A 24904-nucleotide genomic window follows, 5' to 3' on the forward strand; every position below is an offset into this window, starting at 1 on the left:
GTTCTTCAGCACCTCCCTTCTGTCACCCCACACAGACACATCACATGATTTTTCAGAGAAATAATTTAATATTCTGCACAGATGGCCTCTATATCCTGGGACTTAACCTCAGACCTCCTCCTCTCACCTCTCCCCCACACCCTACCCCAGCTCTTTCCCCTGGGAAGAATTCAATCCACCTCACGATCCACCCCATTCCACTTCTCTCAAAGAGAAGGGTTCCCATGCCCATCCCAATCATCTAACTGGATAGGCACTCTCCATGCCCAGGGAAGGTTTTCTTTCCAGACAGGCAGTAGATGGATGGTAGGAAAGGGAGTACAAATGTGTAGGCTGCTTCCCTCTTCAGTACTGGGCTGGTTAGCAAGCAATGGAGCAGACACAGCTGCAGGACAAGGGCTAAGCAAAAATGACCTGGGGCTTGGGAAGAAGGGACTGATGATCAACTTAGAGGAGGAGCAAGCTATCCAGATGGTCTGGGACACATGGACAGGTAGAGAGCAGCAATTCAGAACGAGCTTCACCCAGAAGACATATCCCCCACAACCAATCCAGATTCTTTCCCATATCTTCTCCAAAGGGGCCCCAATAAACCTAGTTTTCCTGACAAATAATCCCAGTATCTGAATAAATCTAGATCACATATTACCACTAGATTCTCCCAAGAGAACACCCCAAAGATTCCAATCTACTCCCAACAGGCCCTATTTCAATAGATCCCAACACCTTCTAGAAGACCCTGAGCCCATTCCAATGGCTCACTTGTGCCCCCTACCAAAAGATCCCAAATTGCTCCCAACTGTCCCAAAAGAGATGAACTCCTTGAAAGAGATCTTGATCTCACACCAACAGACAAGATATGCTCCCCCAAAGAACCAGCCTGGCTCCTAGTTGATTCTGGCATCTCCAAAAGATTCGATGTCCCCTTCCAGAAAGACCCCTAATTGCTCTTAACTTCTTCCAACCCACCCAGGTCATTTCAGGTTTCTAGCCCTTTTCCACCGATTCCAATGGGTAGCCATTTCCATGAGAGGACAAAGTAGGCTGGGAGCAAGAAAAATAAGGCCAAAGCAGATGATGGTAGAAGCTACCAAAGCATGGCAGCAGCAGGTTTACAAAGTCAGGAGAATCCATCCAGCCCAGCAGAGGGCAGATGAAGCTGGCTGAGGCCATTGGCATACTGAAATTCAGACCCATTCTCATAGGTATACATATCCAGGGCCACTTCACAGCTCTCACGAACTACGCGCTCCCCATCGGTTGCATGGGCCCGAAGGGCTGCCAGGCAATCAGGGTGGGCAATAGAGCCTAAAGCTTCAGCACACTCGTGTCGTACCATGGGGTTCTCGGCTTGGCAGGCCAGAGCAGCTGTAAGCTGGGGTATACAGGCCTCATGCTGCAGCTGGCCCAACACATAGCCCACCTCATGTCGGAACAGAGCACTACCACAGCACAGACCTGGAAGCAAGAATCAAGAGAAGAAGCTGATCAGTTGGGGGTGGGGGTGGGGTGGGAATCACCCAAATGAGAAAGTAGGAGGTAGGAGTCATCTGGGAAGGAAGGTTAGGGGAGAGACTATCTTGGGGGGAGAAGGGATGGTATTAATCCAGGGGTAAAGAATTCAGCCAGGGAATCAAAGTTAGAAGGAAAGGGAGTTACCTAAAGGACGAGTCACTTAGGGAATAATCTAGGGAAGAGAGTACTGATAGATACAGTAAGTCAACTTGGAAGATGATACTTAAATGAGAAGGAAGACTAAAGAAGTAAACCTAGGAGAAAATTTCACTGTCTGTGAGAAGTGGGTCTGGAGAGGAATCAATAGTTAGAGAAATCATCTCAAAGGAGGTTTAAAGGCTAGAAGGAGTCACTGAAAGGAGAGACTTAGTAAGAGCCAAATAAAGACTTCCTTTCTCTCCTTCCCCAATAATTTTTTCCCTCCTAGAATCTCATTTTATTCCCAGAATACCCCCAGGAGACAAGAATAATGATGAAAATTCTTCAATTTACAGATGGAACAACCAAGGTCCAAGGTCATATAGAAAGCCTCAGGGGAAAAGCCCCATATCCTCACTCATGGACTAAATAATATTCAAATCAGAATACCAGGAGAGTTAAAACAGAGCTATAGACTTGTTGGGCCCACTTCTTTATCCCACCCTGGGGTCTCCTCCTCACCTTCTGCCAGGGCCAGTGCAGCCTCCTTGCCCCCAGCATTTCGAAGAGCAAACATAGCCCGATAGCGCTCAAAGAGTGGGCATGCCTCATCCAACAGCATTGCCCGAAGACGGCCCACATCTTTTTCCTCAGCTGGTGGAGCTGGGTCCACAGACAAGTAGGGATTCCCTGTAGGCTCTCCTCCATTCTGCTGCAGCCACTCTAGTCGTTGCACTGCCAACTGGCATGTCTCTGCCACCTAGAGAGAACAAGGGGACACTCAGAAGCCTCCGTGACCTCCTCAATCTTCTCTCACCTAATCCTCACTTTCAGGGACCTTGTTATGTTTAACAAAACCTAATTAGAGTCTGGATAAACGAAAGAGGAAGAAGCACTGGATTTGGAGTCAGAAGACCTAAGTTCAAGTCCCTGGTCCTGAAGTTTAGTAGCTATGTGACTGTGGGTCAGTTATTTAAGTTCTCTGAGCTGGTTTCCTTTCTGAAGAACAAGGATCCCAATATGGAAATGCCGACTTCATGAGATTATTGCAAGGAAAGCTTTACAAGTTGTAAGAGCATTTGAGAAATATAAAAATTATTTGGGTTGGGAATTCAAGATGGGAATGCTGTGTGATGACAACAGCAGCAGATGCATCTGAAGCTGAACATGTAGATGATTTGGATGCCAGTCAGAGGAGTTTGGACTTGATTATGTTCCTGGCTCCTCCTGATGGGTTCTGTGCAGAGAATGAGGAAGCCCCACCTCAGAGGAGACAGGCGACAAGGAGGAAGAAGAGATGAGGTGTAGGAGCTGGCAACAAAGCCTGGGATCCCATCCTAGCTTTGTGATACACTGTGGCCAACATGTTTCAAGAGAAGATTGTGGGGGGTGGGAAGGGAAAGCAGTATTAAAAAAGCATAAATGAGCATTTAATGGAGAAAGCACAATGAGAGGGCTATTCTCTGAATCTCTAATGCCTCTGCCTGGTATTCAGAAGTCTCCACAATCTAGTAACATTCCACCTTTCTGGCTTAAGTTTCTATTGCCACCCCCTCTACTTTGCCCCAGCCCTAAATCCTATCATCACACAATATGTGTCCTTCCTGGGCTGCCTAAACAACATGAGAACCGCCAGCCACTGGGAGGAAATGAAAGGGTATTTATTTTACCTCAATCACAGGATCCTTGGAGAATTCCTTCAGGAGTTCCAACACTGCTGGGTTTCCAATAGCTCCCAGAGCCTCTCCTGAAAAAGAAAAGCACATGGAATACTAGAGTTGGAATGGACCTGAATGCATAGAAAATCAGGGCTAGAAAGAACCTTGGCAGTCAGCCAGGCCAGCCACTTCATGTGACAGCAAAGGAGAATGAGGAAAGAAAGGTGGAGGGAACACCTGGAGCCCCTCTGCACATGCATTCCTTACGCCTGAAATCCTTTAGTTTCTCCTGGTATCTACCTGATATTTCATTTTTTCTGCCTGGCATTTAGGGTCTTCCACATCCCAGTGCTACTCTCCCTTTCCCAGTCTTTTCTTCCATTACTCCCTTCCATAATCCACATTTAGACCCAACCGGTCTAGTCTATGCCCTTTCTGGCCCGTGTGCCTTTGCTCACATTATTGCCAGGAATGCCCTCTGCCCTCTCTCCTCTCTGTCTCTTGAATTCTTTGAAAGAGCAGCTCCAGTCCAGCTGCTCAAGACTTTGAACTCATGTCACTTCACACAGCTCAGTGGGGACAGAAAGTACTCCCAGTGCTCTCTTAGTGCCAGGACTATGGTCTACAATAGGAGGAATTTCATCAAACTGTGTTGTTGTACACACCCCACCCCCACCCCCCAATGCCCAGGGAATACCACCACCAGCTATCCATAAATATCCATCTTACTCACCAGCCTCATGGCGAACCATGGGCTCCTGGTTTGTATCCTTCAGTACCTCCACTAAAACAGGGATGGCTCTGGTGTCTTGCATCTGACCCAAGCAGTAGGCCAACTCATGCTTCAGGAGGGCTGACTCATCCCTGAAGGCCTGACTGATCCATGAAATGGCCCCAGGCCCACCTAGCCCTCGAAGGGTGAAGAGGGCCCGGAAACGAGCTTGCAGGGGCTGCTTGGGATCCACAAGGGTCTGCCCAATGGCCTCTACTTCCTTCTCTGTCACCATGGTACTTGAAGTCCAAAAGCTTCTGCAAGGCCAGCCAGGGTGACTTGTGGGCTTGGGTCCTAAAGGAGAAAAGAGCTCAAGTTAAAGCCACAATTTTCACACAGAATCCCAGAAGCTTAAGAACTCAGGTTGTTCAGTTTGACTCACATGGCATCCGGTTCCATCTTATCCTGAACAATAAATGGCCATTGTTTGAAGGCCTCTAGGGTCAGGTAACTCGTTACCCAAACTACCAAACTTATTTCACCTTTGGACTGCTGTTTGGAAGTTTTTCCTTTTATAAAACCTAAATACACTTCTCTGCCACTTTTGTCAATTGCTTTGGGATCTGGCATCCATTGGGGGAGGGAGCAGAAATACAGTATACACAGAAGAGGCATCTAGATGGTGCAGTGAACAGTGTCATGATTGGACTCAGGAAGATCTGAGTTCAATCTGGCTGTAGCTACTTACTTAAGCTGTGTGAACCAAGGCAAGTCACTTAACCTGTTTGCCTCAATTTCCCTATCTGTTAAATGGGGGCGATAATAATAGCACCTACCTCCCAGGGTTATTGTGAGACCTAAATGGCATAACAATTATAAAGCACTTTACAAAGTATCTGGCACAGAGTAAGTGCTATACACATCTCAGCTACTATTATTATTAATTTATAGAAGAAACAAACATGGGGGGGGAATCAGGAAACCCTTCATATAGGAGATTGTGCTCAAGTGAACTCTGTTGGAAGCTAGGAATTCTAAGAGGGCGGAGGTGAAGAGTGAACACATTCCAGGCACAGGATAGCCTGAACAAAGATATGGACATGGGAGCAGCAAGGTGGCTCAGTGGATAGTCAGGTCTGAAGTCAGTTGGATCTGGGTTCAAATCTGGCCTTAGAAACTCCCTAGCTGTGTGACTTTGAGCAAAACACTTAACCCCAACTGCCTAGCCCATACCACTCCCCTGCCTTGTAACCAATACTTAGTATCAATTCTAAGACAGAAGGTAAGGGTTTTGAAAAACAAAAACAAGGCATGGAAGATGGGATATTATATATATGTATTTAAATAATCAGTTTGGTTAGAATAAAGAATTCATAGAGATATTTGCGCATAGAGGCTGACTGAAGACAACTTATGAAACAAACACAACAAAGAAGAATTTATATTTTATCCTAGGGGCAAGAAAGGCAGGGGGAATAGTAGCATGTGCTTTAGTAATCTCTTTCTGCCAGGTGTATGGAGTAGGGACTAGGGAGGGAGAGATAATGGATGAAAGGAGACCAATGAAGATTCCAGCTACTGTCCAAGAAAGAGATAATGAGGTCCTGAATGAGAGTGGTGGTTATATAAGTGGAGGGGAGGAAGCCTTGACAGGACTTGGCAATTGACTAGTTATGGATGGTAAGGGAAAGTACAGTGCCAAGGATGATGATGCTTGTATGTAGTTAGTTACTCAGAAAATGATGTTCTGGGTAAAACTAAAGACGTTTGGAAGTGGGATGGGTTTGGGGAGAAAGATGTGTTTTGCTTTTGATACATTAAGTTCGATACCTACAAGATAACCAATTTAGAAATAAGATACCTTGGACATAGCAAGATGGCAGAGTAGATAGAGCACCAGGCTCAAGTTGGGAGAATCTGGGTTCAAATCTGGCCTCACTTACTTCCTAGTTATGTAACCTGGGCAAGTCGCTTAACCTCAATTGTCTGGCCCTTCCCCTTCTGGGTTAGCGTTTCTATTAAGACACAAAGTAAAGAAGGAAAGGAAGAAAGGAAAGAAAAGAAAAGCACTACAGGCAGTTGATGTCATAGGAGCGCAGGAGAAACTCTGCGGTCATAGGTATATTGCCCTGGTAGTTGTTTAAGACATTTGACCCCAAGTTTTCTTTTCTCCAGGCTAAATATCACTAAATTCTTTCAACAATTCTTGTAAGGAACAGATTGTAAGATTAAATATGTGCAGAGTTGTGTCCAGTTTTCTGAGGAAGACAGGAACCTAAAATAGAGAAGGCGGCATGGTAGACAGAACCAACCTCAGAACCAGAAAAACCTGGGTTCAAGTTCCTCCTTTGACACATATTGGCTATGTCATCTTGGGCAGCACATTTAAACTTAGAGAGGCAACTCTCTAAAACTATAAATTGCAAGTAGTAATAGTTCACATTTACATAGCATTTGAATATTTCCAAAGTGTTTTCCATATATTATCTATATGATCTATAAGAAATCCCTGTGATGTAGGTGCTATTATCCCCATTTTATTGATGGGGAAGTGTTTGAGAGACAGGATTAGAACTCAGGTCTTTCTGACTCTGAATCCAGGTCTTATGCCACAATGCCTCATGGGAAATGGAGTGTCCTCATCTGGGAGTTCCCTATAGGAATGAAATCAAAGACCTAGCCCCTGCCTCCCTCAAATGTGGCATTCAGAATTGAACATGACATTCCAATGGGGGACTATGGTTCTTAAAGACCCTTCATTCTCTATGACTTCTTTCAAGGTCCTGGTCCAGAGTCACTCATCCCACAGAGCCTTTCTCACACAGTCTCACCATCTAAAGTGAATGACAGGATAAAAACTGCTGGGAAAATTGGAAGACAGTATGGGAGAGATTAGGTTTGGATCAACACCTCACACCCTACACCAAGATAAACTCAATGAGTGAATGACTTGAATATAAAGAAGGAAACTATAAGCAAATTAGGTGAACACAGAATAGTATACTTGTCAGATCTTTGGGAAAGGAAAGACTGTAAAACCAAGCAAGAGCTAGAAAAAATTACAAAATATAAAATCAATAATTTTGATTACATCAAATTAAAAAGTTTTTGTACAAACAAAACCATTGCAACCAAAATTAGAAGGGAAGCAACAAATTGGGAAGCAATAGTCATAACAAAAACCTCTGACAAAGGTCTAATTACTCAAATTTATAAAGAGCTAAACCAATTGTACAAAAAATCAAGCCATTCTCCAATTGATAAATGGGCAAGGGACATGAATAAGCAATTTTAGTTAAAGAAATCAAAACTATTAATAAGCACATGAAAAAGTGTTCTAAATCTCTGATAATCAGAGATGCAAATCAAAACAACTTTAGGGTATCACCTCCTACCTAGCAGATTGGCTAACATGACAGCAACAGAAAGTAATGAATGCTGGAAGGGATATGGCAAAGGTAGGACATTAATGCATTGCTGGTGGAGTTGTGAATTAATCCAACCATTCTGGAGGGCAATTTGGAACTATGCCCAAAGGGCGCTAAAAAGCTGTCTGGCCTTTGATCTAGCCATAGCACTGCTGGGTTTGTACCCCAAAGAGATAATAAGGAAAAAGACTTGTACAAGAATATTCATAGCTGTGCTCTTTGTGGTGGCCAAAAATTGGAAAATGAGGGAATGCCTTCCAATTGGGGAATGGTTGAACAAATTGTGGTATATGTTGGCGATGGAATACTATTGTGCTCAAAGGAATAATAAAGTGGAGGAATTCCATGTGAACTAGAATAACCTCCAGGAATTGATACAGAATGAACAGAACCAGGAGAACATTGTATACAGAAACTGATACACTGTGGTACAATCAAATGTAATGGACTTCTCCGTTAGTGCCAATGCAGTGATCTTGAACAACTTGGAGTGATCTGTGAGAAAAAACACTATCCACATTCTGAGGAAAAACTGTGAGAGTAGAAACACAGAAGAAAAACAACTGCTTGAATACATGAGTAGAGGGGATATGGCTGGGGATGTGGACTCTAAATGATCACCCTAGTGCAACCTTCAACAACATGGAAATAGGTTTTGATCAAGGACACATGTAATACCCAGTGAAATCACACGTCAGTTACTGGAAGAGTGGGGGCAGGGAAGGAAAGGAAATAATAGGATTCTTATAATCAAAAAAATAATGTTATAAATTGACTAAATAAATGAATTTAAATTAGAAAAAAAGAAAATGAATGACAAACATGCACTTACACAGCTGACCCCCAGCCTAGGCACTCACACCTAGAAGCTATGGGCAGGGTGCTCTCATCCACTCACTGACTCCTCCCAACATCCATCACAGGGCTGTTCACACACTGCAGGTGCCCAAGAAAAAATAAATACCTACTACATGGGTTCAAACATAGACTATACTTTTCCTTCAAGTCTGGCTTGAAAAAACCTAAATGACCTACAATCAGCACTTTTTTTCTCAGTCCTTTCAAAAAGATCTCATTTTAGAGGCATAAGTCTCATTTAGGAACACTGGGATGAAATAAAGTATTAGGGGGAAGCTGGGTGGCTTGGTGGATTGAGAGCCAGGCCTAGAGATGGGGCTGGGGAGTGGGTTCTGGGTATAAGACTGGCCTCAGATATTTCCTAGCTGTGTGACCCTAGGCAAGGCACCTAAGACCGATTGCCTAGCCCTTTCCACTCTTCTACCTTGAAACCAATACAGTCTTGATTCTAAGAAGAAAGAAAGTACATATTTAGAGATATGTATGGCAGCAAAAGGAGACCAGCTGGTCCAAAGCATGGAATCAGTGATGGGTAGATAGTTCAAATTTGCTCCCCTGAATCTCCAAACACTACTAGAAGATCTAGGGGAGGGTACCCTACATGTTGGAAGGAGCTCCTGTGGAGTGCTGATGCACTGCAAAGGATGAGAAAAGTTGAATGGAATATAATCGGTACCACTATTAAAATATTTTAATATAAGAGAACAAACATTAATTAATCATATAGCTCAAGATTGTTGGTGATTAATGTAGCATTCCAAGCATATTCACATCTATGAAATATAAATGATTGTACGGTTACTGTGTCTTCAGACACAAGGTTATACTCAGATGTTTGTGAATGAAATCTTGACCTGGCCATGCAGCCCTTGCCTAGGACAAACTCATTAACATTTTGGCTCGGAGTGGAATTGCATTGAGAAAGCGCGGGTTGAAATCTACACGCCCAAAAAGGTGTTACTCTTACCTCACCATCCAATCCGTATTGTCCATGCTTTGTAAAGTGGTTACTACACGCTTGAGAATACTTCCCTAAACAGATGAAAGACTATGAATCTCTCTTGGATCTTCAATCTGCTCTAGCAATCTCTCTGTCTCTCTCCCTCTCTAAACCTTCTCCTTCCCCGAGGCTGTAGCCCTTCTGGCTTGCACTTTCTACCTTAATCTCCTCATCCACCTCGTGTTCCTTAAAACTCTTATTTTCCTTCCAAGGAGAATACCATAGGGTTTGCCTGCCCTATTCATTCACTGACTTGTCCCTGTCTTTCATTCTTCACCCTGGTTCTCAGATTCCCTATCGCTCCTCGGGTCCTATCACAAAGGTGAGCCCCTTCCCTTGTGGGACCCTGCTGGTCTGGGAAGTCCATGAGTGGCGCCCCACAATTAATTAATAAAAGCAACTGGTGGTACAGTGGAGAGAGGAAGTCAGGAAGACCTTAGTTCAAAGCTAGTTTCAGATATTTACTACCTTTGTGACCCTGGGCAAGTCATTTAACTTGTTGACCTTAGTTTCCTATAAAATGAAGATAATAACAGCAACTACTTCAAAGAGTGGTGAGGATTAAATTCGATGATAATATTTATAAAAGAGCTCAGCAAAGTGTCTGACACATAGTAGACACTTACTTTTCTTAAGGGTAACTGAAAATCTGGTTCCACAATCCAAATTTGATATAGCTCATCCAAATTAATAAGGATACAAGATGCATGATCTAAGGCAAGTCCCTTTTCTCTCAGGGCCTGGGCCTTTGTTTCTGGCAAACCCCAGGAGGGAGGAAGCAGAGTTAGGAAAACAGTATCCCCATAATGACTGCAATATGAATGGAAAGAACAGTAGGAAACAAAACAAACTGAAAGAGAAGGCTTCAAAATCCTTCTGAAGAACAAGCAGGGCTCAAAAGGAAGACACTTCCATCCCTCTTATTTTCATACGGTTAGGGGTAGGAAAGGACATGAATATGAGGTGAGGGAATGCCATTTATTATCTGATTTTCTTTAACACACACACACAGAGTCTGAATGACAAAAAGAAGACAAAGAGAACATCAATGACTGAAAGAACCTAAGGAATTAAAAAAAATAATAGATAAATCAGAAGAGTAAGTGAAAAAAATCAAATTAATATTTTAAGGGAAAAATATCATCTCTTCATTAGTAAATCAATGTTAGAGATGTTAGAACAACAGAGAAGAATAGTTCTCAGAAGAAGAGCCCATTTAATTATTTTTCTGGATTTAAGGTAGTCAAGGGGTTTTGATTTATGCCCCTGCCTTTTGGGCATTAGGATAATAAGGATAGAATATTGTAGAGGTGGAGGCGGATCAATGGGAAGAAAGTGAGAGTTGAGTATATGCAACAGAAATGGAATCATCTGACAGTAGTGTGAAATGCCCTTATCAAGGCAGGAAAGGCTAAGACAAGGGTCTTTCACTAACCTGCCAATGAAATCTGGTCCCTTCAAGAAGTCAGCTACTACAGGACCAGGTGGAAGGGGTGAGGAGTGTGAAAAGGAGAAACAGTTGGCTATGTGGTTGAATAATTGGGGGTAAATCAATTAATCTTTTTTGAAGGTCAGTTTCTTTATGTGTAAAATGAGGGGGGCTGGACTCATTCATGTCTCAGGGCCCTTTTGGCTTTAAAACCATGACCAATGATCCTGTTGTTATTTTAGTCTAGTATCTCTAGAGTACCAGTCCAAACCTACAGCATTAACTACATTTTGGGCTATATCCTAAGGATCTAAAAACCCAGTATGTCCAAACCAGTAATCACCCCACCCCCCACCCCACCTTCTGATACTGTCAGTGGAGAGCTCTTTCCATAGGAAAATGCTCTTTTTTCACTTGTCCTCTTCCCCAACCTATACAGCCTCATGAGACTACAAAGATTCATGGCTTTGTAACTTTTCTATAACTTAGAAGATAGTTTAAAGAATTGGACTAGCAAAAAAAAAGTCACCGTGTGATCATCAAACCTTTTGTTATAATCCCTCCCTTAACTTAAATATAATAATAGCTGGTTGCTGAACATATGATACCCAGCCAGCTTGTTGGTTTGTACTTAAAGCATGAAAAGGACTTGCCAGAGAGTGTGATGATGATGGAACTTTGAGAACCCATAATTTCTTTAGGAATGAGTATGGTACATGGAAGGAGTATTGGGTTGGGAGTTAGGAAGACCTGGATTCAAGTCCCAAATCAGACATTCACTATAAGAGTGACCACAGGGGGAAGCTGGGTAGCTCAGTGGATTAAGAGCCAGGCCTAGAGACGGGCGATCCTAGGTTCAAATCTGACCCCAGACACTTCCCAGTGGTGTGACCCTGGGCAAGTCACTTAACCCTCATTGCCTAGCCCTTTACCACTCTTCTGCCTTGGAACCAATAGACAGTATTGATTCTAAGACATAAGGTAAGGGTTTAAAACAACAAAAAAAAGAGTGACCACAGACAAGTCAATTAACCAACCCTGTGAGCCTTAGGGGACTTAATGAAAAATAAAGTAGGCTTGTTGATGGCAATTTTTCAATGATGTTAGTGAAGTACAACTAAAACAAACATCCCAAGGAGAAACTTGTCCTGAGATATTCCCCTCCCTGGACACACACACAATAGCAATAGAAGCCGGCTTATACTGGGGAACAAGTAAGTGGTATCACCTTCTGATTATGAGACAAACAAAATTCAAGGTACATACGTAACAGCTTTGATACTACAAAGAAACAGGTGATACTAGCTTTTATGACAACTTCTCTCTAAAAAATCCATTGGTTTAATAGAAAAGAGATAGTTGTCTGGGCATGTAAAAAAAGCATAAAAAAGGCCCAGTCAACTTCAAAGAGAATCCAGTGAACACAAACTGAGAGCTATGATGCTGTCTGGGAATTCTGGGAGAACTGGCAGGGAGTTTAATAACCATCCAGTACAAAGCTTCTCAACTTGAAGACTATAACTTTTTATATTCGTGTGCATGACTATATATATATACACACATATATATAGATCTGTGCACATGTGTAATTGATTTAAAATTATTTTAACTATATTTAATGTAATTGGTTTCCATTGTAATTCTTTATCTTTTACTTTAAGTATTTAAAAATATTATTCTGCGAAGGATCCCATAAGGTGATGACAAAGGAATCTAGTACATAAAAAAAAGTAAATAACAATTGATCTGGTACAAACCTCTCTCTTTATAGATGAAGAAACTGAGACCTGTGGAAGGGAAGTAACTTGCTCAAAACTGCTAGTCTCCTCACTACCAGTGTTCTGTATACCAGAGGTGTCAAAACTGGATCAAAACTCTTGAGTTCTGCCTGAACCAGATTAAAATGTTATTGGGAAACCTTTAACAAAATAAATAAAAGCACAATAGGACAAAGATAAGTTGTGGGTTTCTAACTCAATATGCCATTTCTATTTGAATTTGATACCACTGCCTTTCACAATGATTACAATATGATTCAAGGACACTGGCCTCCTTGCTGTTCCTAGTTCACCACACCCAACTCCCAAGCATTTTCAACTATTGTCCCCCACCTGAGGAATTCTCTCCTTCCTCATTCCCAATGTCCTGACTTCCCTCAAATCTCAACTAAAGTATCAACTTCTGCAAGAAGTCTTTCCCAGCTCTTCTTCATCTTAATGCCTTTTTTTCGGTGACTCTCTTCAATTTATCCTGAATACAGCTTATTTGTACATAGTTGTTTGTATGTTGTCTCTGCCATCAGACAATTAACTCCTCGAAAGCAGAGGCTCTGTATCCCCAGTGCCTGGAACAGAGCCCAGGTGCTTGACAAATGCTAGTGGACTGATTTTGAAGCGCTCCCTGAGAGGTAAATACAAAATTATTGGGGGGGGGGGTTCTTTATTTCTCCATCAGAGAACCTCACATTTTAAGCACTTAATACACGCTGAAATTGAAGGTAATGGCAGTGAATAAGGAGTCCCGAGTCTCTAAGAGATCAGCCAGAATGGGAAGCCATTCCTGCTTAACTCCTGAGAGAAAGAAAAGGATTTCCCCATTCCTAACAAAGGGGGTCGGGATAGTTGGGATACCCAGAAATTGGATCCACTCAGTCCTCTCAAAAAGGAGACTACTCCATTTCCCCAGAGATCGGATCTCGGAGATAGCGGAGCAGCTGGATACCTTGAAGACTAGATTCTCCAGGAGTGGCTTCGCTGAAGAGGGCAGAACTGATGGAGGATCAAACAATTAATAGGCTGCATTTGTTAAGCGCCTACTGTGTATCAGGAGCTGAGTTAAGTGCTGGAAGAGAAGCAAAAACGTGGTCCCTGCCCTCAAAGAGCTAGGGAACCAGCTTCTTCTCAGTCTCCAGCCCTCAAACGGAGACAGACACTGCCCCCAAGCTTAATCCCTATCGACCTCCCTATTTTCCCCACCGCGAACACCCAAGGGATATCCATGCCTGACCCTCGTGTAAATTCGCACCCAATTAACCCTACCCACCTCCCCAAACTCACCTAGCGGCTTTCCTGGCAACAGCAGCACGCAAAGTTGCCGGATCTCTCAGGGATCTGCCATCTTCCGCTCCATGTGACCATTTCCGGAACGTACCAATATGAGCGGAAGAGGGGAATATGATGACCCATGTCCTTCAAGAAAAGAGAATCTCCAAAAAAACTAAAGAAACCGAGGAAATAACAATCATATATCACTTTTAAATTCACAACTGATGTCCAGCATTGATTTTTCACGAGGAGATGATGAAGAGAGGAAGACTCTTTGTCCCTCTGAAGGAAAGGCTCCCCTTCCGTCTAAAGTGGTAGATACCGATTCAAACCCGGTATAATGCGCGTGCGCGATAGTGCTCATGGGCCCTGCTTCCCGAGGCGCTCCTCGTGGAGAGACCCGAAGGATGCTGGGTAGGGCTTGCGCGGCTAAGTCTCTGTAGTTGGTATTTTTGGCTGTCTCTGGCGTTTATGGATTGGGCTCCTTTAGAATTCATTACAAAGGACTTTAAAAACGTTATATCCCTTATAGTTGAATTTTTGTTCCACTGATATGTATTCGGGTCAGAACTGTGATTTCAGCTGCATAGGGAAACTCCCTGGGGTGGAAACTCCCTCCACTGGTGCAATTCTGCTACTACCTCTATAATGTGCTCTTAGGAGCATCCAGAGTTTCCGTGATTTGCCAATGGTGAGACAGCTCTTTGGCATCAGAGGTTGATGCTCAAGTTCTATTCATTCACCCTATGTCCTACCCTGATTAAGTTCTTACTGAATGTGGCACACTGTGCAACCTATCCTGGAGTTAAAATAGGAGGAGAAAAACAAATACTGGATATTAAATTGAGATGACCCCAAATCCTGACTACCTTTCATTTATTACTTGTGTGATCTTGGACATTGCTTTCCTCTTCTGAACTTCTGTTTCCTGTAGCTGTAAAGAGTGATAGAGAATTATTCCTGAACTGCTTACAAAGGTGGTTTTGGGATCAAAAAAGATATTGTTTAAATGGCTCTTTGTAAAACTTAAAACGGTAAATATCTCACCTAAATAGTACTCCCTCAAAAGTACTATTTCTAGGAGTCATCTAGTATTTGTTAGATGCCTGCTCTGTGTCAGGTACTCTGCTAAGTCTTGAGGATATAAAGAATGACAAAAAAAAAATTCCTGCTCCCCAAAGAGCTCACAGTCTGATGAGGGGAATCACTTGCAAACACCTATGTACAAACAAGATATATACAGGATAAATTGAAGGTTATCTCAAGGAAGGCACTGAGATAAGGCTGAGCAAAGCAGAGCCCTTTCTCAGTCCCTGGTAAGTAGGAATATGAAGACAGACTCATGGGTCCCAAGTCAGCAAAAAGCATAAAGTTCAGTTCATGTGTGCATTTGTGTTTTTAAACATAATTTCATTTAACATAATCTTGCAGGGAGCCAATAGGATCACTCTATTTGTTCTGTAGGAAACCTCCTTAGACAAAAATGTATTTTCTTTTGAGCAAGAATGGGCCTCTTCTTTTGTGAAAAAGTCACTTTTTCTTTTCTTTCTCTTCCAGAGTACTCCTCTATTGAGAAGAGGAAGTTTCTGGAGGGTAGAATTTTTTTAGATGCTCATTTATTTATTGTTATTTGTTTTGAGTCTTATCTCTTCACCCCTTTGGTGTTTTCTTGGCAAAGTCAGTGGACTGGTTTAACATTTCCTTCTCCCACTCATTTTATAGATGAGGAAGCCAAGGTAAAAGGGTTAAGTGACTTTCCCAGGGTCATGCAGCTAATAAGCATCTGAGGCCAAATTTGAACCCAGAAAGATGACTCTTCTTGATTCCAGACCTGGCACTACATCCACTGTGCCACCTGGATGCCCTGATTCAATTGACCCTGTGCCTTACCTGATCAGAGAGAAAAGATGACAAATTTATTTAAAAATCAAATACATACAATATCCAAAGTTTTGTCCTACTCCAAAAGACAAAAAGATAAGGTCTTTGTTCTCAAAGGTTTAGTCAAGTTAATAACCATTTATTAATCACTATGTGCCAGTCACTTTCCTAAGCATTCAAAGAAGAACAAAAACAGTCCTGTCCTCGAGTTCATATGGGTAGGTAACATGTTAAAAACATATAATACAAACTGTATTATACTGTACAGGACAATAACTGTACAGGACCAATTGGAGATAATCAACAGAGAGGAAACACTGACATTAAGGGGTATGCTTCAGGGAAGCCAAAGGCAGAGTCTAGGAGGGAGAGAACTCTAGGTTTGGAAGACAGCTAGGGAAAATGTCTGGAGTTGGAGATTTAGTGACTTGTGCTAGGAAAGGCAAGAAAACCAGTGCCACTAGATAGAAGAGTATATGTAGGGGAATAAGGTGTCAGAAGGCTGAAAAAGTAGGAAGGGACCATGTTATGAAGAGCTTTAAAAGTCAAACAGAATTTTATATTTATTCATGTAGGTAATAAAATGCTGCTGGAAGTGATTGATTAGGAAGTAACAGGCACTTTAGGAAGATCACTTTGCTGAATAGAGGATAGACTGGAATAGGGAAAGAGGTGAGGGATTAAAAAAAAGAGAGAGGGTGATGACAGGGTCAAAGACTGTAGAGAGGTCAAGAAAAATGAGGACTATTAGAATTGGCAAATGAGGCATTGGTGCTAACTTTAGAAAGAGCCATTTCTGGGGGCAGCTGGGTAGCTCAGTGGATTGAGGACCCAGGCCTAGAGACTGGAGGTCCTAGGTTCAAATCTGGCAGATACTTACCAGCTGTGTGACCCTGGTCAAGTCACTTAACCCCCATGGCCTAGCCCTTACCACTCTTCTGCCTTTTGATTCCAAGATGGAAGGTAAGGTTAAAAAAAAAAAAAGAGCTGTTTCAGTTGAATGCTGAAGTCAGTAGAGAGTTAAGAAGAGAAATGAGGGACTAGCTAGGCAGTCAGCAGATTGAAAGCCAGGCCTAGAGACAAGATGTCCTAGGTTCAAATTTGACCTCAGACATTTCCCAAGCTGTGTGACCCTGGGCAAGTCATTTAACCCCCATTGCCTAGTACTAGAGTTTAAAAAAAAAAAGAGGAAGTAGAAAGGTGGGCAGATTATATACGGTCTTTTCGAAAAGTTTAGTCACAAAAGTGAAGAGAGAGAACCATAGCTAATCAGGGATGGATTTATCAAGTGAGGGTTTTTTGAGATTGAGGGAGACCTGGCAGTCAAACAATAGGCATTTATTAAGCACCTACTATATGTTAGGCATTGTGCTAAATGCTGAGGCTACAACAAAAGGCAAAAGATAATTACTATAATCAAGACACTATAGTACACTTTAAGTTACTATAGTTAAAGTACAAACTATACAAGGAATTTACAAACTATAAACATTGCAAACTAATGGGAAAGACAAGCAAAGAAATATGTTCAAACAACCTATATTCAGGATAAATAGGAAGTGACCAAGGGAATACCCTAGAATTAAGAGGAATTAGAAAAGGTTCCAAATAGATGAGATTTTAGTTTTGACATAAAGGAAACCAGGGAAGCCAGGAGGTAGAAATGAAGAGTGAAAGCATTCCAGGCATGGGAGGACAGCTGGAGAAAATGCCCAGAACTGAGTTTACAGAACAGCCTAGAAACAGTTATCACTGAATTAAAGAGTACATCGTGGGGATTTAGATGCAACAATACCCAAAAGGTAGTAGGGGTGCCATATTGTGAAAAGCTTTGAATGCCAAACAGGATTTTTTTTTTAATTTTGGTGAATAGGAAGGTATCATGATCAGAATAAATTCTAAGAAAATCACTTTGGTGACTGAATAAAGGATAGATAGGAGTGGGGATAGACTTGTAGTAGGCAACTTACCAGAAAGCTATTGCAATAGACCAGTTTGTTGAGAGACCCTGAACTAGGGTGGAGTTCGAATCAGAAGAGAGAAAACTTATTGGAGAGAGGTGAGATTGGCAGACCTTAGTGACAAATTGGATATGGGAAGTGAGAAATAGTGAGGAGTCCAGGATGGCACCTAGGTTGGGAGACTGGGAGAATGGTTTTGCCTTTGACACTAATAGGGAAGTTAGGAGTAAAAGAGGATTTAAAATGGGGAAAGGTAATTAGTACAGTTTGGGACATGTTGAGTTAAAGATGTCTGCTGGACATCTATTTAGAAATCTGATACTGGAAATTATCAGAAGACAGATTAGGGCAAGAAAGGTAGACTCACCACTGTCAAAGAGGTAATTAAATCTATAGGAGTTGATGATATTGTAGTATATGTGTAGTGAGTGAGAAGAGGGCCCAGGACAGAACTCTGTGAACATTTATAGTTAGAGGATGTAACCTTGATGAGGATCTAACAAAGGAAACCAAGAAGCATTCAGAGATACAGGAAGAAAAAGGAAAAGGAACGATTGGTATCCCAAAAGCCTTGAGATAAGAGACTATCAAGATAAAGATGATTGACAATGTCAAAGACTACAGAGGTCAAGGAGAATGAAGATTATTGCTATTATTATATTACATATTATCCTGTTATATTTTATGATATATTATGAGATCATTGGTAAAGCTTGAGAGTAATTTCTGTGGAATGATGAGGTCAGAAGCTAGATCTTAAGGGGTTAAAAAGTGAGTGTGAGAAGAGAAAGTAGAGGCACCTCCAGATACCTCCTCCTCAAGACATTTGGCCACAAAGAATAGAAAACATGGGATGATCTTTAATAGAAAGGAACAAGGGAAGGTTTTTGAGGTTGAGTGAGAAATGGTCTTGTGCATAGGCAGTGGGGAAACAGTCAGTCGACAGAGAGAGTGGAGGTGATAGAGAGGAACATCTTGCTGGAGAAGATGGAATGGAATGGGATCACTTGTCCATGTAGAAGGGTCAGCCTTGGCAAGAAGAGCCCCTTCTTCACTTGATGATATGGATGAAAGAGGAGGCATCTGAAGTGACATGAAATGAAGAGAAGTAGAAGAGGGAGAGCTTTTAGTTAATGAGCAAAGGCCCATAGCTGAGAAGGTGGGGAGAAGAAAGCTATGGAGGTTTGAGAATGAATAAAAAGGTCTGTGGAAGCTGCTGTAGGCAATAGACTAGAGAATCTGATAGGGAGGTATAAAAGGCTTGATCACCTGACTGCAGAGAGGGTCCAGTTGTAACATAGATTTGTGATTTTACCAGGTCAGCATGATTCTGTGCTTTTCTCCAGATTTGTTCAGCAGCTTGTAAATTGGAGCAATAGGGGATGGTGGGAGTGTTCTAAGGCTGAGGAGACTTGGCAGAGCAAGTGCATTGATACAGTAAGAGACAAGGAGCTCTGGAGAAGAAGACAGTGTAGAGGTGAACTGGTTCACCCAGGGGTCAAGATTGGGAAAGGAAGACAATGTAACTAGTACAGGAGTGATATAGCCTGGGAACCAATTGGGATGGAGGGATTAGAGGTCTTGTGAAGGGGTTACTAGACTGAGGGAGAGGGGGAATGAAAGCACATTATGATCAGATAAAGGAATTTCAGAGTTCAGGAACTTGGAATTGGAACACTTGTGGGGGTTGGCAAGATTAAGGATAAAACCATTTAGGACAATTTGTGGGGGCTGCTAGAAGAGTTAAGGAAGGGAGTCACCCCAAGGGGTTGTGGTAGCCAATTGAAAGTTAGGAAGGGAAGTCACCTCCTACCTCTCTGCAATAGCCAATTGTGAGGCTTGTCTCCACCCTAAACATCTACCTTTATTCCCTAACATTCTTCCTACTCTGACCTCAGTCCAACCTCCCCCAGACTTAGTCAGTGTCCCTCCCTTCTGCAGTTATAACCTCCATAACAACTGTCCTGGGAACTGAAGATTCCACCTCCCCAGACCACCTTGGGGCTGTACCTGGCCAAGTTTGAAAAGGCAATGTTTGGTGAGTAAGAACACTCTATCTCTACTTTTCACTTTGGATGTGAGACACTCAGGTTCTCACAATTTCTGTGTCAACTTGAACTCCTCTCTTTCCTTTACCCCTTGTCAAATCTTGTTGGTTCTACTTCCTCCTACCCCTAACCCCCAAGTCTCATGACTCTCCCTTTTCTTTCTACTCTCACAACCCTAGCTGAGGCCCATGACTGTTAAAATAGTCTCCTCAGTGGTCTCTGCCTCAAGTCTTCACCACTCCAGTCTGTCCTCCACAGAACTTCCAAAGTGACTTGCCTAAAAGTTCAGCTCTGGCTATGTCATAACCTTACTCTGTGAACTGTAGTAACTACCAATCAAATTCTAGAATCAATATTATTTCATCTTTATCTCATCCTTTAAAAAGTATTTTTAGTTAAGTTTTATAATGTGTATAATTGGTATAGTAGGGCATGTATATAATTTATAAATAAGCACATTTAATACATGTTCTTTAGATAGAGGGTATAACCAATTTCTTTTGCTGATAGGTGTCAAAAAATTGGAGATTATTCATTTAGGAGTGAGGATGTTGGATTAGTTAACTTCTAAAATCCTGATTTATGTTGCAAAAATCATGTCTTAATAATTTTTATTTCCAAGGCAGTATCTAGTAGTTAAAGCTCCAAGAAATTGCTGATATCTTCCTAGATGCTCCTTGCCTATCCTGTGTGTGATGTTTGTTCATTTACCTCCTCTCATTAAGTTAGCCACAGATGGTCCACCCAAAGAGCTCCAGGCATTTCTCCAATTTTCTTGGTAAGCCAAGCTAATGATCTTTTTATTGCCAAATTAATGGTCTTTTCTCAATTCTCATCCTTCTTGACCTCTGCAGAGGTTGACAATTTTCTCCTTACTACCTTCCCTGATCTTATTTTGTTTCTTGGTTCTCCTCATATCTCTCTGAATAGTCCTTTTCAGCCTCTGCTTCTTTGCTGCATCATTATCCTTATCAGTTTTACTAATTGAGGGTACTCCTTCATCCCCTACTCCCTGCCCTCTTGTCTGGAGTCTTTCCTTTTTTCTCTTTATACTATCTCCTTTGGTGACCTCTTTAACTCACATGGTTTCCAGTTATCATCTCTAGGCAGCTATAAATAAAGCTGCTGCAATGTGAATGGGTAGGACCTAAGGCATGAAGTCAGAAAGGTATGGATTCAAATTTGACTTCAAAATAATTTTTATCTATGTGATCCTGAGTCAGTCATTTAACCTTTATGGGCTAAAGTTTCCTCATCTGAAAAATGAGTGAGCTAGAAATAATTACCTATAAGTTCCCTTCCAAATCTAAATCTACAATCTTATTACTCCAAGATCTAGTCTCCCTCCTAAGTTTCAGCCCCATACCTCAAACTCATGTCCAAAATAGAAATCATTATATAATTTCAACCTGTAGCTTTCAAAGCTCTGCTGTTTATTTGTGCTTTGTTCTGGCTTTCCTTCTGTTTTCTTCTCTACATAAAAAAAGAAAAAAAGATATCTTAATGGCTCTTCCTAAATTCCTTCCTCCATCCCTATCTATCCCTATCAGAAAAAGGAAAAAAAAAAGCCTTGTTTAAAAAAAATGATATGAATAGACAAGCAAAACAAATTCCCATATTGACTGTGTCTGAAAATGTGTATGTGTGACTTGCTTTTCATTTTGAATATCACTTCTGTAAAAAGGTGAGCACAGTAACATGTTTCATCATTAGTCCTTATATTGATTATAGTGATCAAGTCTTTCAAACTTGTTTTTCTTTATAATGTTGTTAGGACATAAATTGTTCTCCTGGTTCTGTTCACAATAACTTGTTTAGCCATTTGACAATGGGTACAAACTTAGTTTATAGTTCTTTGCTATATAAAAAGAGTTGCTATAATAATAATTTTGTACATATGAGTCCTCTTTCTCTTTATTTTCTTAGAGTTTAAATTGGCCCAATGGGTCAAAGGGAACAAATAATTTAGTGATTTTGATGACATTTCAAATTGCTTTCCAGAATTGCTGGACCAATTCACAGCTCCACCAACAATATATTAATGTGCTTGTTTGTCCCTCCAGCAACTGATTTTTCCTTTTTCATCAGAAATGTTTTTATTTGAATTTTTCTTAATTATTATCAATTTGAAGAGTTTGGTAATCTGTTTATTGAAAGTTTGGATTTCAGTTCGGCTTCCTATAGTCATGTATGTTCATTTTCTCTTCAGATGAACTTGTATTGCCTATTTACCAACATGTAAATCTCCTCCACTAAATAGAAGCTCCTCATGGACAAGGGAATATTTTATACATCTTTGTCTTTGCCTCCCCAGCTGTTAGCACAGCACTTTGCATATAATGAGAGCTTAATGAATGATTTTTTCAATAGATAGAGTCTATTCAGCCTTCTGGAGGCCTTCCTCAAGGTCTTTTAAGGTTTCCTAGGTATTAATGCAGGAGTTCTTTTATTATTATTCACTTTTGCTACATGTCTGGCCCATCTTTTATTTTTTATTTTTATTTTTTTAAGTCTTAGGGTAGCCCAGTGGATAGAACCAGACCTGATTTGTGTGTTGTGTGTGTGTGTGTGTGTGTGTGTGTGTATGTATGTGTGTGTGTGTGTGTGTGTGTGTGTGTGTTCCTGGGTTCAAATGTGGCCTTGGACACTTCCTAGGAACCTTCTTCCTTAGAATCAGTGCTAAGTGTCTAAGGGCCATTTAGGGGTATCATGTCCCTTAACTTTCCCACACAGGAAACCATGTGGGTTAAGACTGTAACCTACACAGGGTAATCAAACCCGTTTGGTTTGCTCCCTCCTTTGGCATGAGACAGTAATAGTTCTAAAGGCATGTCTTTTATATGTCCCATCCATTGCATTTTAGAGGTGAGGAATACAATAGTGAAAAATCACTTCAGATTTTTATAAATGCAGAGGTGGGCAATTGAGGTCAAATGTCTTGTTCAGGGTCACACAGCTAGGAAGTATCTGAGGCCAGATTTGGCCCCAGAACCTTTTGTCTCTAAGCTTGGCTCTTTATCCACTAAGCCACCTAGTTGCCCTTCCCCCTTCTTTTTTGATTAGGTATCATTACTAATATGCTACAGCCTCATACACACTATGCTACAATTTTAATTCTTTGGAAGTTGAAGAATCAAATAATTCATAGAGTCATTGGCAAAAAATTGGTGTTTTAAAAAATGAATTTGGGGTTGGAGGGAAATGCTGTGGAATTTCCAAAACACAATCCGACCTACTTTCTTCTTCCTTTTTAATGCTAGACTCAGTTAATTTTCCATTTGTAATGTTTGTCTAGGGAGGTACCTACACACAAAATGTTACATATGTATATATGTGTGTATGTATACCCCCACAATTACATTCCTGTAGAACACAAGTTCCTTGAGAACAGAAACTTTTATTTTTTGTTTTTGTATCTCTAGTGCCTACTACAGTGTGTGTGTCATAGAGTAGGCATTTAATAAATGCACAATTATCTGTTGACTAACTTAATAGACTGCCCATACAAATGCAAATAATAATAATGATAATAACTAGCATTTAGATATTTTAAGATTTGCAAGATATTTTATAAATATTACCTCAATTAATCCTCACAAAAATGTTGAGATAGGTGCTATTATATATTACAGTTGAAGAAACTGAGACAGATCACACAGCTAGTAAATATCAGAGGCTAGATTTAGACTCAGTTGTCTTGCATGCAGACCTAGCACTCTATCTACACTGTGCCACCTGGTGCATTTATCCAACTATTCCCCCACCCCACCCCAGGATTGCCAGACTGTTGTTTTCTGAGCCATTGTAGATACGAAGAAGGCCCTAGAGCTGGAATTCATAATTTTTTTGTTTGCCTTGGAATCCTTTTGGCAGTCAGGAGAATCTTACAGATTCCATTATTAGAAGGAAATGCTAAAGATGTAATTTTTTTTCTCCATCGAAGCTCATAGATCCCCTGAAGTCTAACCAGGAATCCTAAAGGAGGTACATAAAATCCTTAGGTTAAGCAACCCTGCCAAGTAATATCTAGGATTTGACACCATTATCAGGACACAGAGAAGCATCTGAAATGTCTTTTTCTCTTGAATGCCAAGCTCTTCTCTTTGAACTCTGGAGAGGCCATCCTCCATGATAGTGGCATGGACTTTTGCTAAACATATCTTCCAGCTTTGTGTTTTATACTCACAGGGAATCTTGAACAAAGTTAGCTACATGGTTGTTTCTATTAAGGATTCTTGTATAATCTTAACATATTAATGGAAGATACCTTATGAGAGGACAGCTTTTAAAGATGCTTTTTGCCTCACAGAATCCAAGGGTTGTTGAGGTTTTTAAAAATATAATCAACAGACAATCAACACAGCAGAATCTTGTATTGGCTACACATTTCAAAAACTGTAGTTATAGTCTACGAATAGAAAACCATTTGGGTGGGGCAGCTAGGTGGCTCAGTTGATAGAAAGCCAGGCCTGGAGTTGGGAGGACCAGGGTTCAAATGTGGTCTCAGGCATGTCCTAGCTGTATGACTCTGGCCAAGTCATTTAACCCCAATTGCCTAGTCCTTATCATTCTTCTGACTTAGAAGGAATCCCTTCTAAGTCAGAAGGTAAAGATTAAAAAAAAAGAAAGAAAATCATTTGAGAAAGTTCTTCTGTTGTCTTTTTTTTTTTAACCCTTACCTTCCATCTTGGAGTCAATACTGTGTATTGGCTCCAAGGCAGAAGAGTGGTAAGGGCTAGGCAATGGGGGTCAAGTGACTTGCCCAGGGTCACACAACTGGGAAGTGTCTGAGGCCAGATTTGAACCTAGGACCTCCCGTCTCTAGGCCTAGCTCTCAATCCACTGAGCTACCCAGCTGCCCCCTCTTCTGTTGTCTTTTAATATTTTCTTTAAGGATATTTACACATCTTTTCTATAAAGAGAGTAGAAGATAATATGGGTTAGGAGACCCAAAGTCCTGGTGGTTGCTTTTTTGATATAATTCTATCAGTTTTTTTCTAATTGTTATTTTTCTTCTTCCACTTTTTTAGATACTTTCAAAATTGACCCCTCAATGCTTTGAAAATTGTCTTTAATTCCAATCATGATATCTTCTGTGTGTCCTTGGCCTGGCTCAGCTACCCTTCCGGACTTCATCTTGATGACTTTTTCTATTTCCCCATATAAACAGTGGTTCTATTTTCACCATTGATAATAGTAGCTGCCTCTAGAAACAGACAAATCTGTTCTGTT

At 41.2% G+C, this 24904-nt stretch overlaps 2 protein-coding genes across 5 annotated transcripts in view; one reads left to right on the plus strand and one right to left on the minus strand.

The window, feature by feature from the left end:
• Positions 1 to 48: 48 nt before the first annotated feature.
• Positions 49 to 13952, minus strand: DOHH (deoxyhypusine hydroxylase). 2 transcript variants are annotated; one of them, XM_016432179.2, is made up of 6 exons: positions 13795 to 13904; positions 12496 to 12626; positions 4045 to 4377; positions 3324 to 3400; positions 2176 to 2413; positions 49 to 1458 (listed from the first exon to the last, which is right to left on the minus strand). In XM_016432179.2, exons 3-6 carry the CDS (start codon positions 4316 to 4318, stop codon positions 1121 to 1123), a joined length of 927 nt encoding a protein of 308 aa, XP_016287665.1. In that variant the 5' UTR covers positions 4319 to 4377; positions 12496 to 12626; positions 13795 to 13904; the 3' UTR covers positions 49 to 1120. The 2 variants fall into 2 exon arrangements, with proteins under 2 accessions (XP_016287665.1, XP_001365032.1); XM_001364995.5 differs by lacking the exon at positions 12496 to 12626 and having other exon boundaries at positions 13795 to 13952.
• A 177-nt stretch (positions 13953 to 14129) lies between these two features.
• FZR1 (fizzy and cell division cycle 20 related 1) overlaps positions 14130 to 24904 on the plus strand; it is a 98334-nt gene continuing 87559 nt past the window's right edge. The window contains exons 1-2 of one of the 3 annotated variants that reach the window (XM_056822390.1): positions 14130 to 14196; positions 19566 to 19662. The gene's annotated coding sequence lies outside the window, so the exon portion shown is untranslated. Of the gene's footprint in view, positions 14197 to 19393; positions 19663 to 24904 lie in introns of those variants that run through there. The other 2 variants (XM_007489181.2, XM_007489180.3) reach the window with 2 other exon arrangements.

The sequence above is a fragment of the Monodelphis domestica genome, chromosome 3, assembly GCF_027887165.1.
Source record: "Monodelphis domestica isolate mMonDom1 chromosome 3, mMonDom1.pri, whole genome shotgun sequence".
Lineage (NCBI taxonomy): Eukaryota > Metazoa > Chordata > Mammalia > Didelphimorphia > Didelphidae > Monodelphis > Monodelphis domestica.